Source organism: Suncus etruscus, chromosome 9 (genome assembly GCF_024139225.1).
Source record: "Suncus etruscus isolate mSunEtr1 chromosome 9, mSunEtr1.pri.cur, whole genome shotgun sequence".
NCBI lineage: Eukaryota > Metazoa > Chordata > Mammalia > Eulipotyphla > Soricidae > Suncus > Suncus etruscus.
The window spans coordinates 76,168,750-76,182,491 of NC_064856.1; the positions used below are offsets into that span (position 1 = coordinate 76,168,750).

Genomic DNA, 13,742 nt, shown 5'->3' on the forward strand with positions numbered 1-13,742 from the left:
ATCCTTGAGTTTGGAGCCTGGGATAAAGACTGAGCACTGCTATCAATCAATAAAGAAATAAATTAATAAATCAATAAAGAAAATATGAGCATTCCATACTATTTTGAAAACCATTTTTAGTGATTTTTGTCTTTTGGCCAGTAGTTTTATACAAGGAATTGAAGATGCAGTGCTGCTTCATCCCTGCAGAATATGGGGCTACCCAGGCCATCCCTATGGTGCCAATGATCCGAGGGCCAGATATGTGTGTTTTCAAATAATTTCAGGTCAACTCTTGATGCTCTTTATCGGATTAATCACATTCAAGGCAGGTACCTTAAATGTTGTACTCCAATACCTTGCCAAAGTTTAATTTTGTCCTTTTATGTGGAAATTAAACTTAAAATAGAACTGGCTCACAACAAACTGGAAAATGCACTTTTTGCAAATGGGTACTAAAACTGTTGAGTAACTACATGAAATAAGACTACCATCACACATCTTACATGGCAAATTCAATTTTCTTGATTTTAAATATGTTTTAAGAAAATAACAATAAAATTTTCAGACTATAATGGAGAAGAAATATTTCACAACTTTGTCATCAGTGGTGGGAATGATGCACTCCTGAAGAGTCGTGTACATTCTATGACTAAAAGCCAACAATGAACAATTTTGTAACCATGGTGCTTAAATAGAGCAATCAATAAAAAAGTAAATAGGAGCAAATAACAGAAATCATTAAAATCAGTAAATTAAAAAAATTTATATTTCAAAAGTTATAATAATAAAAGTCCAGCCATATGTATGTATATATTTGAAATTTGAAAAGAAATTAAAGTTTGGCAAAGGACTTGTTATCTAAAATACACACTGATACCTAATTAAGTAAGAAATCACTAATACCAGAAATCTTTGTACATGGAGGTCCAGAGAGATAGCACAGCGGTAGGGCATTTGCCTTCCAAGCGACCAACCCAGGATAAACTGTGGTATGAATCCCCACATCTCCATATGGTCCCCCATGCCTGCCAGGCGTGCTGAGCACAGAGCCATGAATCTTTGTACATCACTACTAAATCATTCTTCTAAAAAATGACTGACAAAATATTATTTAAAATGAAAAGAAAGTTATGAATTAAGTAGAAAAATATTTCTTAACATTGATTTAAATTAATTTGTCATGCTGTTTGGTAAAATCTACTAAAGTTTAAAATAAGTGTTTTGTGGGACCAAAACTGAAATATTGCAGTTTGGGCTCTTGCTTTGTATTCAACTATCTAAGTTTGTGTCCTCTGCATTTTATATGGTCTTTGAGTCCAGCTAGGAATTATCCTTGAGTATAGAATGTGGAATAAGCTTGAACATCTCTGATTGTGACCTTAAATACAAAAATAAATAAATAAAGCGAGTTTTAATCAGTATTTTCCTAAGTACATGCTCAGTAGAAATGCATGAGCAAGTGACATAAATGATATATCCATGAATATTGAGTATAGTATTATTTGAAATAAGTGACTGGAAAGAGTCCAAACATTATCTTGTATGAAGACTATATCAACAAAAATAATATATCATTATTACATTATTTTTGTGTTATTCATATGATAATAGCAGTGAAAAAATTATCATAAATATATATGAAAAATGGGTAGATTTAATTACCTATATTATAGCATGAAGTACAAATCAAAACTGTTTATTTTATTATTGAGTTTGCATAATATTTGAAAACACAGCAGGGCTCACTTACCCTATGGTCCCCTGAGCCATTGTCAGAGTGATCCCTGAGAACAGAGCCAATGTAAATCCTCTGTCTTGCCAGTTGTGGCCCAAACCCAAGAAAAAAAATTGAAAACAAATAAAATATTACACTTAAATTTTTTCTTAGATTATATAAAGTGTAACATGAAGTTATCCTATGAATAACAGGATTGTAATTTCCTTGGGTAGTTATTATGAAGGCTAATATAATTTAAGAAAATCTGAAGGAGTTGGTAAGGACTCTTCTTTGAAATGTATAATAGTTAATTGTGGATTTATTTTACATAATCCACTAAATTATGTATATCTTTATTTTATACTAAATCATGTTTTGCACATACATACAAAAATACCTATGTTGTGGGGCCGGGTAGGTGGCGCTGGAGGTAAGGTGTCTGCCTTGCAAGCGCTAGCCAAGGAAGGACCGAGGTTCGATCCCCCGGCGTCCCATATGGTCCCCCCAAGCCAGGGGCGATTTCTGAGTACATAGCCAGGAGTAACCCCTGAGCGTCAAACGGGTGTGGCCCCCCAAAAAAATACCTATGTTGTTATATTCAAATCACATTCATATGTACACACATCTTTTATTTTATTATTTACATTTAGATCCAACTGTTTTTAGTTTTGGAAAGAAAGTTTACCAAAAATTGTGAAGGTAATTTATATAATTAAATAATGGGAAATAGCTCAATAATAATATATTAGATGTATTTTACTAATCTTTTATTCATGTTTATTATAACAATAGTTACCCTGAAGAATTATGACCATCTCAAATTAACCAAATTTATAAAGCTTGACACAATGCATAGACATAATAACTCATGAGTTAGAGCTAGCTGTTATTGTTACTATTACTGTGTAAATGCAAGATCCTAATAGCTGCTCTAGAGTTATTACTTTATGGTGCCTAGAAAATTAATTTTAAGAATCTCAAAGATAGCTTATTCTTTAGAAAAAAAAAGCTACATGAAGCCTTCTTGTACTTGATCCTGAAGAATATAGTACTTCAAATTTCTATATTTAAACCCATTCTCCTAAAAGACTGTTTGTGAAGTGATCTCTCTCTCTTTATGTCTCCCTGTTCCTCTGTCCTCCCCTCCTCTCTGTTTCTCTCTCTCTCCCATTACAATTACTTTTATATCAGTTCTGTAATATTACATGGATTAGTCTATTATCCTTATCCTTGGACACAAGCTTACTCTATTATTTAATTTATTTTTTTTAACTTTGAGCAGTACCAATGTATTGAGCTTTGAAATAGATTCTAGAACCCTTTGTCAGGTAGACTAAATAATTTGAAAGAAAATGCGGAAAAAGAACAGTAAGGCAATGTTATATCAAAGAGCTTGTAACTAAAGGATACAAATTTGGAATAAATTCCTGGCTTTCTGTCATTTGGGGAGATATATAGGTAAACCTCTTAAACATGAATCCCAGACCATCAGAAAAACCATCAGGAAAAAACTATACATTAATTAAGTTGACTTTATTACAACTGGATCTAATAATATCATCTAAATAGCTTTGGTAAGGTTTTCAAAAGATTGATTTTAGGGAAAGTTTTTCAAAGTCCCCTGAGACTTGGAATAGCTGGTTTTAAATAAAATATTGCAAAACAGGATATTTTTTGTTATGGTGGCAAATCAATGAAAATATCTTGAGTACAGAATATCAGAGTGAAGGATGTAAAGTAGTCTTGATGAGCAAGTAGTTAGACTTGGAAAATAAGCTGTTTTACTTAAAACGCGGTCTAAAACCTTGGGAGCAAGCACTTCTTGGTGCAAGCAGTCAGCAATTATTTGGTTTCGGTGTTTATGTTAGAGAAATCATGTCATTTTTTTCTTTTTCTTTTTTTTTTTTTTGGTTTTTGGGCCACACCCGGTAACGCTCAGGGGTTACTCCTGGCTATGCGCTCAGAAGTTGCTCCTGGCTTGGGGGACCATATGGGACACCGGGGGATCGAACCGCGGTCCGTCCAAGGCTAGCGAAGGCAAGGCAGGCACCTTACCTTTAGCGCCACCGCCCGGCCCGAAATCATGTCATTTTGAGAGGCATTATTTAATATGTAACGTTATAGCTCAGTTCTCAGTTACTCCTGCTCTTTAAGCTTTTATAGTCCTTAACTCTGAAAATATAAGTTGTGAGCTTATAATAAGATAAATTATATAAATGACATATCTGGGATGGATGCTGAGTGAGCATTAAAATATGTTACATATTATCTTACAGCAACTTATTGAAAATAAATTTTTATACCAGCATCAAACTACTTAATTTCAAATCAAGCTTGTGCAAACATGTCCTCTACAATAGATGATAGATTTTATCTAATCATTATTTACATTATATTATTGGAACAAATATATATAATATTATGTATTTTAATGTCCAATAATATGGAAGTACCTAAACTTTACTATGTGTATTTCTTTAATTTACACTGTTAATGGACTTTGTTTGCAGAATGACATGAATTACATTGCATCCAGTGGACTTCTATTCAAAGATGGAAAAAAACGAATTGATTACATCCTGGTTTATAGGAAGTCAAATATACAATATGACAAAAGAAACACATTTGAGAAGAACCTTAGAGCAGAAGGCTTGATGTTGGAAAAGGAGGTATGTGCTTTAATTTTATTAGTTCTGTTTTGTGCTATGCTGAAAGAAATATGATAGTTCATGTTTTACTATAAAAAGTAAATAATATGCCTTTAAATATGTATCATTATTTTTAACCAACAGTAAGATGAATGTATATGCATAGTCAAATGTAAATATATACTCCTTTTCAATTCTTCATATTTACATAAATTTAATTTTTTTCTAAGATTATACTATTTTTGTATTTTAAACACTATAGAAAGAATAATTATACCTCTGTAAATTATAAAACCATTTGAAAAGAAAGAGTGGAATGTTGCAAAAAGTGCCAAATTGTTTATATGGATTATAATTAAAATTCTGAATGATTTTACTTCTATTTAATTTTATTATTATTTTATATTTCGGGCTATTTTTAGATCACTTTAAATTTCACATAAAATTTGAGAGACAAGTACATAATACATATTCCATCTATGCATTTTGCTCGCATATGAGCTCACCCATTATTAACAATCCCCCACAAAGAGATGTTTTTGTTGTGGTTGATGAAGTATCAACATCCATATGGTTTGCTTTAATATTTATTGAATATAGTATACATGGTTGAATGGATATATGCTGAAATATGCGAGTCTAATTTGTGTCATACAGAGTTTATTTACTATACTAAATATCCTTAAACAAATATCATTTTACTTACAGCTATACTTTGTTTCATATAAGTTTATGTAGATTCCTTCATTTTTATTTGGTAATTATTTTGCTAAATTTAAACAGGATTTTAGGGTTTTTATTGTCCTAATTAAAAATATTTCAAACAGCTGGGAATGGGGGTGGAGGCAGGAATACTTTGGTGATGGTAATCCCCTTTTTCAATGTTAATATGTACCTAAAATATTACTGTGAACTATAAAAAATTTCAAACCTACGTATTCATTGCCTAAAAAAATGCAATTGACTTTTATATGTTACATTGATGCTGCTGTTTTTTTATTTCATAAGTTCCATAAGTGTCTTTATTATATTTATTTAAATTACATTATCATACCACCTCAGAATAGAGAGATCAATCTGTATACCTCTTATTCCTTGATGTAGGACACTCAATAGCTACTCATACTTCTCTCTCACTGCAATGTTGTATAGTTTTATTCAAAGAAGATATTCTTGCCCTTTGCTTGATATTAGTAAAATAATTTTTCATACCAAATATGATGATTGCTTTTTTTTTTGGCTTTTGGGCCATACCTGGTGATGCTCAGGGGTTACTCCTAGATATGCACTCAGAAATCGCTTCTGGTTTGGGGGACCATATGAGACGCCAGGGGATTTAACCGCTGTCCATCCTAAGTTAGCCTGTGCAAGGCAGACACCCCACCGCTTGTGTCATCACTCCAGCCCCTGCTTTTCTGTATTTTTAAAGATAGATTTTCATTTTACGAAATTGAGGAATTTCACTTCTCTTCCTACTTAGTGCAGAGTGTTTATCTTGACATGCATTGGATTTTATTAAGTGCATATTTTTAAAACTATGAATATTATTTTTCTTTAAATATCTTGTTTTCTTCCAAATTGTCAGAGTGAGAAAATACATGAATTTATTTTCAAATGTTGTACTGGGTATGTGATAAACTCCAGCTGGTCATGGTATATAATTCTTTTTATATATCATTACACTTCATTTGCTAAAATGTTATTTGAGGATTTTTGTATTGTCTTTTAGAAATACCTTCCTATAGTTTTATTAGGGAAACATTGCTTCGTAGAGTAAATTATGATTATTCTTGAGGCATGAAAGATGATGAAGTGACTTAAACAGAACTCAAAGGAATCTGAGGATTTCTTTTGTGCTGTCCTAAGAAAGAGAATAGGAAGAATTGTTATAACAATTTTTGCTTGGCATTTGATAAAAATAATTATGGTATCACTTTACTATTAGTGTTTTAGGTACAAAAATATAATTTAATCACTTAAATTTAGTAATAGTTATGGTTTTAAATGTATTTACCTGTTTTCCTGTGATATTTGAAAAAAATATATTCTTTAGACATTGATCTGGGGCTGGAGTGGTGGCGCAGCAGTAGAGCATTTGCCTTGCACGTGACTGACCTAGGTCAGACCATAGTTCAATCCACAGGCATCCTATATGGTCCCCAAGCCAGGAGCAATTTCTGAGCTCATAGCCAGAAATAACCCCTCTGCATCACTGGGTGTGACCCAAAACACAACAAAACAAAAAATATTAATCTATAGATGATCAAAATTGTTTTCAAAAAGTGCTATTCATAGCAATATCTTATCAACCTTTTAATTTTTATGGAATATGTAGGAATGGTCTCAGTTTTATTTTATGATATTTGTAATACCTGTTCTATTTTTTATAGTATGAGTATCTGCTTATTGGTTTTCTGTTTTTTAAATCGTTTTTTATTTCATTCAGTTTTCTCTTGATTTATTATTCTTAATTTAGTTGATTTAAACTGTAATTGTTCTGTTTGCTTTGATTTTACCTTGCACATCTTGTATCTTTTCTAAAGCAGAAACACACATTCACACACACATATAGATCAATTTTTGATAAATATATTTTAACCAATGTTCTTCCTTCCTTCTTATCTTTCTTTCTTTCTTTCTTTCTTTCTTTCTTTCTTTCTTTCTTTCTTTCTTTCTTTCTTTCTTTCTTTCTTTCTTTCTTTCTTTCTTTCTTTCTTTCTTTCTTTCTTTCTTTCTTTCTTTCTTTCTTTCTCTCTCTCTCTCTCTCTCTCTCTTTCTTTCTTTCTTTCTTTCTTTCTTTCTTTCTTTCTTTCTTTCTTTCTTTCTTTCTTTCTTTCTTTCTTTCTTTCTTTCTTTCTTTCTCTCTCTCTCTCTCTCTCTTTCTTTCTTTCTTTCTTTCTTTCTTTCTTTCTTTCTTTCTTTCTTTCTTTCTTTCTTTCTTTCTTTCTTTCTTTCTTTCTTTCTTTCTTTCTTTCTTTCTTTCTTTCTTTCTTTCGTCTTTCAATATGTTAATTCAGTACCCTAAATTAACATCTAAAAATGTTTCACTGTTCTTAAAGTATGTATAGTACATATTTTTACATTGTGTTTTGACATTCATTTAGTTTGTATTTTCTCTTGAGGTTTCCTCTTTGCCAAATGTGATATGTGAAGTAAATTTTTCTATTATTTTTGTTGTCATTGTTCACACCTGGTGATGCTTAAGATTTCAGGTCCACATGGCTTTCTAAGAATGGAACATGGGTTGGCTTCTTGCAAGTCAAGTGCCATAATCACTGTATTATATCTCTAACCCTGAAGTGTTGTTTTTTTTCTTGGTTTTTGCATCACACCCAGCAGCACTCAGGGTCATCAGGATCAGGGGACCATATGAAATTCCGGGATTCAAACCACCATCTTTCTGCATGCAAGCAAGGAAGTGAATGTTTTAATCTTTTCTAATTTCTAGTTATTTATATGTTTATGTCTAACATAATTATCTTAGAATTTAAGATAATAAGTTTATATTTAAAAATCATTTTATATTGTTTCCATTTTGCTAATATACTTAACCAAGATGATTTAAGCTGGATTGCAAAATAAATATATTCTTATTCAAGTAGATTTTTAATCTTTACTTTTCTGATGACTATAACAGTTTCTTGTAGGAATGGACTTTATTATTTACATTTGTAATTTATACCCTAAAAGTAAGTGGTGCTAAAATATCTTTAGATATGACCAATTATTGGTCAAGAGAGCTACAACATGGGGGGGGGCACTATTTTTGAACACTGCCTACCCAACAGAGTTTGATTTTCAACACTATACAGACCCTTGACCACTGCCAGAGTGATTCCTGAGCACAGAGCCAGGAGTAAGCCCTGAGCATTATTGGGTGTGACTCCAAAAACAAACAGAAAAAGAAAGAAAGACAATAAAAAAAAACAAAGAAAACATTGCTAAACTTCTAGTCTGAGGAATAATGAGTACTAGAGAAAGGGATGTTAAATTAAATTAATATTTAATTAATGTTATAAATTTTGAATAGTAACTAAAATATATAAATATATATATAAAATTTATATACACTAGCTGTGATTTTCTGAACTGACTGATAATTAAAGTTACATGAGACTCTTTAACACTATGTAAAATCAGACTCACAGAAAAATGAAGACAGATGGCCTTAAAAGTAATCGTAAATTTTTTTGGAACAAATGTAGTTTGAGGAAACCCAGACAAGTAATATCAATTGCATTTTCAAAAATTAAATTTTATTTCAAAGTTACTTTTTTACAGTTATTTATTTTATACCTGTCAAGTATATTTGGGCAATAGGATTTTTATGTTTTTAGTTCTAAGAGTTACTCCATTAAATTTTTAATGGTTGAGTTAATTAGATCTAGATTAATTATACTGATTCATTTATAAAATCACCGTGCTATGACAAATCCTGTTCAAATTAATAGAAGCTATTATAATAAAAATGTTGTAATAAAACTGTTGTAAAAATATAAAAATGATCATATAAAGAAAACTATCAAGTCGAGGTTTTTTGATGGAATAGGCTGGAGAGATATTACAGCATGTAAGGTTTTCACCTTATATAGAAGACACAGATTCAATGCCCAAGCACCTACAACGGTCCCCTGAGTCCCACTAAGAGTGATCTCTGTGCACAGAACCAGGAGTAGGCTAGCATTAAAATCATTGTTTCATCATGTCTACTCACTCTTGGGATTACCCAAGTTGACAATGGAAATAGGAAACTTGGACAATATATTAGAATTTTGTTGCCAGACTGTAAAATTACCAGTTTCTGCATGAATTTATGGCACTGTTAATTTATAGACAGATGTGCTATAATTATTTAGATAGATAACTTCTTCCCAAGATCATTTATAGATCATATTTGAAATTTATTTATTTACATTAGACTTTGAATCTTGAACTACCATATTATATCTTTTTCATTTCCCTCCCTCCCACCAACCTTCAGAGTAATTTTGTAAAATATACATTTTAAAGTGCCGGAGTAATAACACAGCAGTAGTGTGTTTGTCTTGCATGTGGCTTACCCAAGATGGACCTGGGTTCAGTCCCTGGCATCCCATATAAACCCCCAAGCCAGGAACAATTTCTCAGAGCAGAGCCAGGAGTAACCCATGAGTGTCACCCGTGTGGCCCCAAAACCAAATTATTTTGTGTATATATATGTATGTATGTATGTGTAAAAATATATATACATATTTTGAGTTTATTATTTTCCCAAAGTAAAATTTTATTTCTTGGGAATTTTGGATACAATAATTAAATAGCAATGTGAAGTTTGAAATTTCCTTTGGGAAATTCTACTTTCATTAGAGCTAAATAATATTGCCAAATTGAGAGCATTATATTCTCAGAGAGAAGAAAATGTTTTCTCTGCTATCACAGGGTTGACATCAATCCTCCATATAGACACTAAAAACAAAAAAGCTACATTTTAAGCATATATATATATGTATAATGAATAATTAAGTTGACAGAATTCTAACTGAAGAAAGTTATTGCTGCATGAAAAGATATGAAAAGATATCTCTCTGTGTTTAAATTTAATATATAAAAATGAAAAAAATGTTCCTCCATACAAGTACCTAATTTCATATTTCACTCTTTGATAGTAGGAACATAAATCAAAACCCCTCTCTCTATTTTAAGGTATTATATTATGTCACAACTTAAAGTTTGAAAGAAATGAATTAATAATCAGCTCAGTTTGCTATTCTTGCTCTTAATTTGAATTCTGACATACATCTTATTCTAGAACAATCAGCTTTCTTACACTCATCATTTCTTTTATATGTACAGATTTAATAGAATATTATTCAAACAGTAATACATTCAACAAATCTTACTGAATGACTGTTAGATGCTTTCATAGAAATAGGTGCTTGATACACATAAGTGAACAAACTAAATGTCTGTTCTCACTTGGCACATAAATCAATAACCTCACTATTCTCAAGGCAATAAATGCTAGAGAAAAGTGAATAGAACAATGTGAAAGGAATGAAGCAAGGTACAAGAAGAGCAAAATACCAAATCATGAGATTTGGATTGATTGAGAGAAAGACAGGTCAGATGAGATTGTAAATGACATGGTAAGTTATCAACAGCAAATATAGAAACCTTTCATAATGTTGGGGTTGTGAGAAATTTTACCAATATTGGTTTAAACCAATATTTTATCTAACTTTTGTTTGCTTTGTACGGCCAGGGAACAAAGCAGATATTCACAGGATGAAAGACAAATCCTCTAATATGAATTATATCTCTGCAATTTGCTTTACATTTTAAAGTACTAGTCTGGCTATTGTGTAATGAATAGACCCTTGGTGGCATGAGATTGAGTTAGGTTATAAAGATCTGTTATAAAGTACAGTAAGAAAGTAAAGTAGGAATTATGAATGATAATGGGCTTTTCCAGGTAGCTGTAGAAGTGGTTACAAGTTATTCAATTTATGACTTGTACATTCTTTGGAGTAAAATAAATCAGGAACTACTATCGAGAATTTTTGGGAACCCTTTTATCTACCTATAAAACCTTCCAAGCTATCTACCAGTATCCTTCTGTCACTCTTTCACGTTACTACTGTACACTGGCAACCAGAAATCTGAGAAGACTGATTGCCAGTATAGAGGTGATTCCCAGTTCTCAGAAATCAAGATGCTCAGAGGAAGAAAAATGATCTTTAATCACACTGAAACAAGACCAACTTTCTATAGAACTGCATTTTGTCTTAGAAGCTACCATTTTATAATACAAATACTCACTTTAAAATGCTAATGAAAATAATTATTAGAGAAAAACAATGATCAAATAGCAATGTATTCCTCAAGGTATTGTATCTCTAATCTTAAGTAAATGTGCGTGTTGAGTGTTTACTCTAGTGATGATAAGTTTTCATCTGACTTGATATATAGTGTTTTTTTATAAGTCTTCTGTATCATATGAGAATTATTACTAAATATGTTATTAGTAATCTTGAAAGTCTTGATCTGCTTGTCTTTGAATAATTACTGAGTAAATCTCACATCATTTTAGGAACTAACCAAACAATGTAAGCTTACGAAAGTTTAAATAGACAGTTAGAAAAAATATTTTAGGAAACTGTCACATACAACGCATTATTATTATAGTTTTTACCAAGTTTAAATATATGAATATTATATACCATATTTTCCGGCGTATAAGACGACTTTTGAAACCAGAAAAAGTCAACCAAAAATCGAGGGTCGTTTTATATGTCGATTATATCCCGAAAAATGTTTCAATATGCCGCTAAACAAAAATTGTCTGAATATTGCCACAAAACGAATTTCCAACTCGATCCTGCACCAATCACTGCCAGGCTGCTCGGACAGCCTCTCTAACTCAGCCAATCCAAGCAGGCTTTTTATGCATGCAAATTAGACAACCTGGACCGAATCTACACTGTCAAAAGCCTGCTCAGATTGGCCAGAGTCAGAGAGGAAGTCTAATACAGTATAAACTTTGGACCTTTGCTTGTTGTGATTGGCTCACTGTGGAAAATACAGTTGCAGCACAGGAACATTCTGTCTTATACAGAAAATATAGGCCTAAACCTATGTTTTAACTGTAAAATTAAGGGGTCGTCTTATACCCTTGATCATTTTATATGCCAGAAAATACGGTAATTATATACAAAGAAATTAATTCCTTGGTTACCTGATACAATTCAATTTATATCAGTTGAAGTCAGAGAGAAATAAACAAGAGAGAGAGGAAAGAGAGAGAGAGACAGAGAGAGAGAGAGAGAGAGAGAGACAGAAACAGAGACAGAGAGAGAGAGACAGAAACAGAGACAGAGACAGAGAGAGTACAAACTATAGGACATTTACCTTTCATTCATCTGACCCAAGTAAATTCCTGTATCCCAGAGCCAGACAGAAGAAATCCCTGGTCCCCGATTGCAGAGCAAGACGTAATGCTTGAGTACTGCCAGTTATGGCCTAAAAATCAAACAAACAAATAATTAGTTCAGTCTCCCTAAATCCTAGGTTATTTCTGGCTTCATACTTTTCTAATTCGAAGGCAACTTAAGGACTTTATAGCAAGCCTCATAGACCAAAGAAAATGTTTCAACATATACAGAGAAAGAGAGTGAGAGAGAATGTGAAAGAAAGAGTATGAGAGATATTCTAATGAAGCTCTGAAATTAAATCATATTTTTGTATGAAACTGATTCCAGTGATGAACAGAGACAAAAAACTGGAAATTTTTGAAATTTTGAAATATTTATATCCTATCATTTACAATTACTGGTACTCTGTAAATGTAAATAATTAATTTTTGGTTCAAAGCTCAAAACCTGAGATCAGTGACATAATATACTCATGGTCACAAAACTAGTAAATAGTAGAAATGAATTTTCACTTAATTTTTTGTAATTGTGGATATTTATTTCTGCAATACAGTGTGACCTACTTTGCTGTTAGAATAAAAGAAAGTTGAAATGTGCACAATAGAAGGATGGCAAGGAGTAAAATGTAAGCAATACTGTTATTTCAGAAGAAGGATATTTGTTATTTTTGACTTTTTATCCCCCAAATGAGAAATAATATTTTATATGTGACATGTAATTCTATAACATATGCCTATTATCAGAATGCCTAGATCTTTCCACCTTTATATCATCATTTCCACTTTACCTTTTCCACAACACCCTCAGATCATTTTTTCCATATTAACTCAACAAATGACTAGATGATCTGGTGCTTTTATTGTTTGTTTTATTTTCTAACTAATTTTACTTACTATAATTCCCTCCAATTACATTCAAATTGCAACAGACTATTCATATCTTCTCACAAGTGAGTAATATTTATTATATATATATATATGTCCCACAATTAAAATATTCAGTAATCTATTGTTAGATACTTAGATTTTTTTCCAGATCTCGGTTTACTGGAAAATTAGTGCTGCAAAGACATAAATATATACATGCTTTTTCAGATTAATGTATTTGTGTTTGAGGGATGAGATGCACAGGAGTGAGATGGTAGGGTCAAAAGAAAGTTCTAATCTTAACCTTTTTGATGCCCCTAACTTATTTGAGATTTTTCCAGATTCTGAGTCAAGCATCATTTTCACCACAAGAAGACATATATCATTATTTTTGCAAAGGTTCTAGCAACACTTACTGTTTCAAGACTTTTTCCTTTTTGACATAGGTCATTCTTACTCATGTGAAGTGATACATTAGTTTGATTTGCATTTCCTTGAAATTCAGTGATGATGAACATTTTCTTCACAGGCTTGTTGACCACTCAAAGTCATCTTTGAAGAATGATGTCCTCATCTCTTTTTTGCTTTTTGATGAAGTTGTATTGTCCTTGTTATTGTT

General features: G+C 31.7%; 1 protein-coding gene across 1 annotated transcript in view; it reads left to right on the forward strand.

Annotated features, from left to right (window-relative positions):
* Positions 1-13,742, forward strand: part of ANO3 (anoctamin 3) — a 242,927-nt gene that overhangs the window by 116,522 nt on the left and 112,663 nt on the right. Inside the window, exon 5 of the mRNA XM_049780960.1 lies at positions 4,210-4,368. Within this exon, the coding sequence (XP_049636917.1) occupies positions 4,210-4,368 (159 nt within the window). The remainder of the gene's footprint in view (positions 1-4,209; positions 4,369-13,742) is intronic.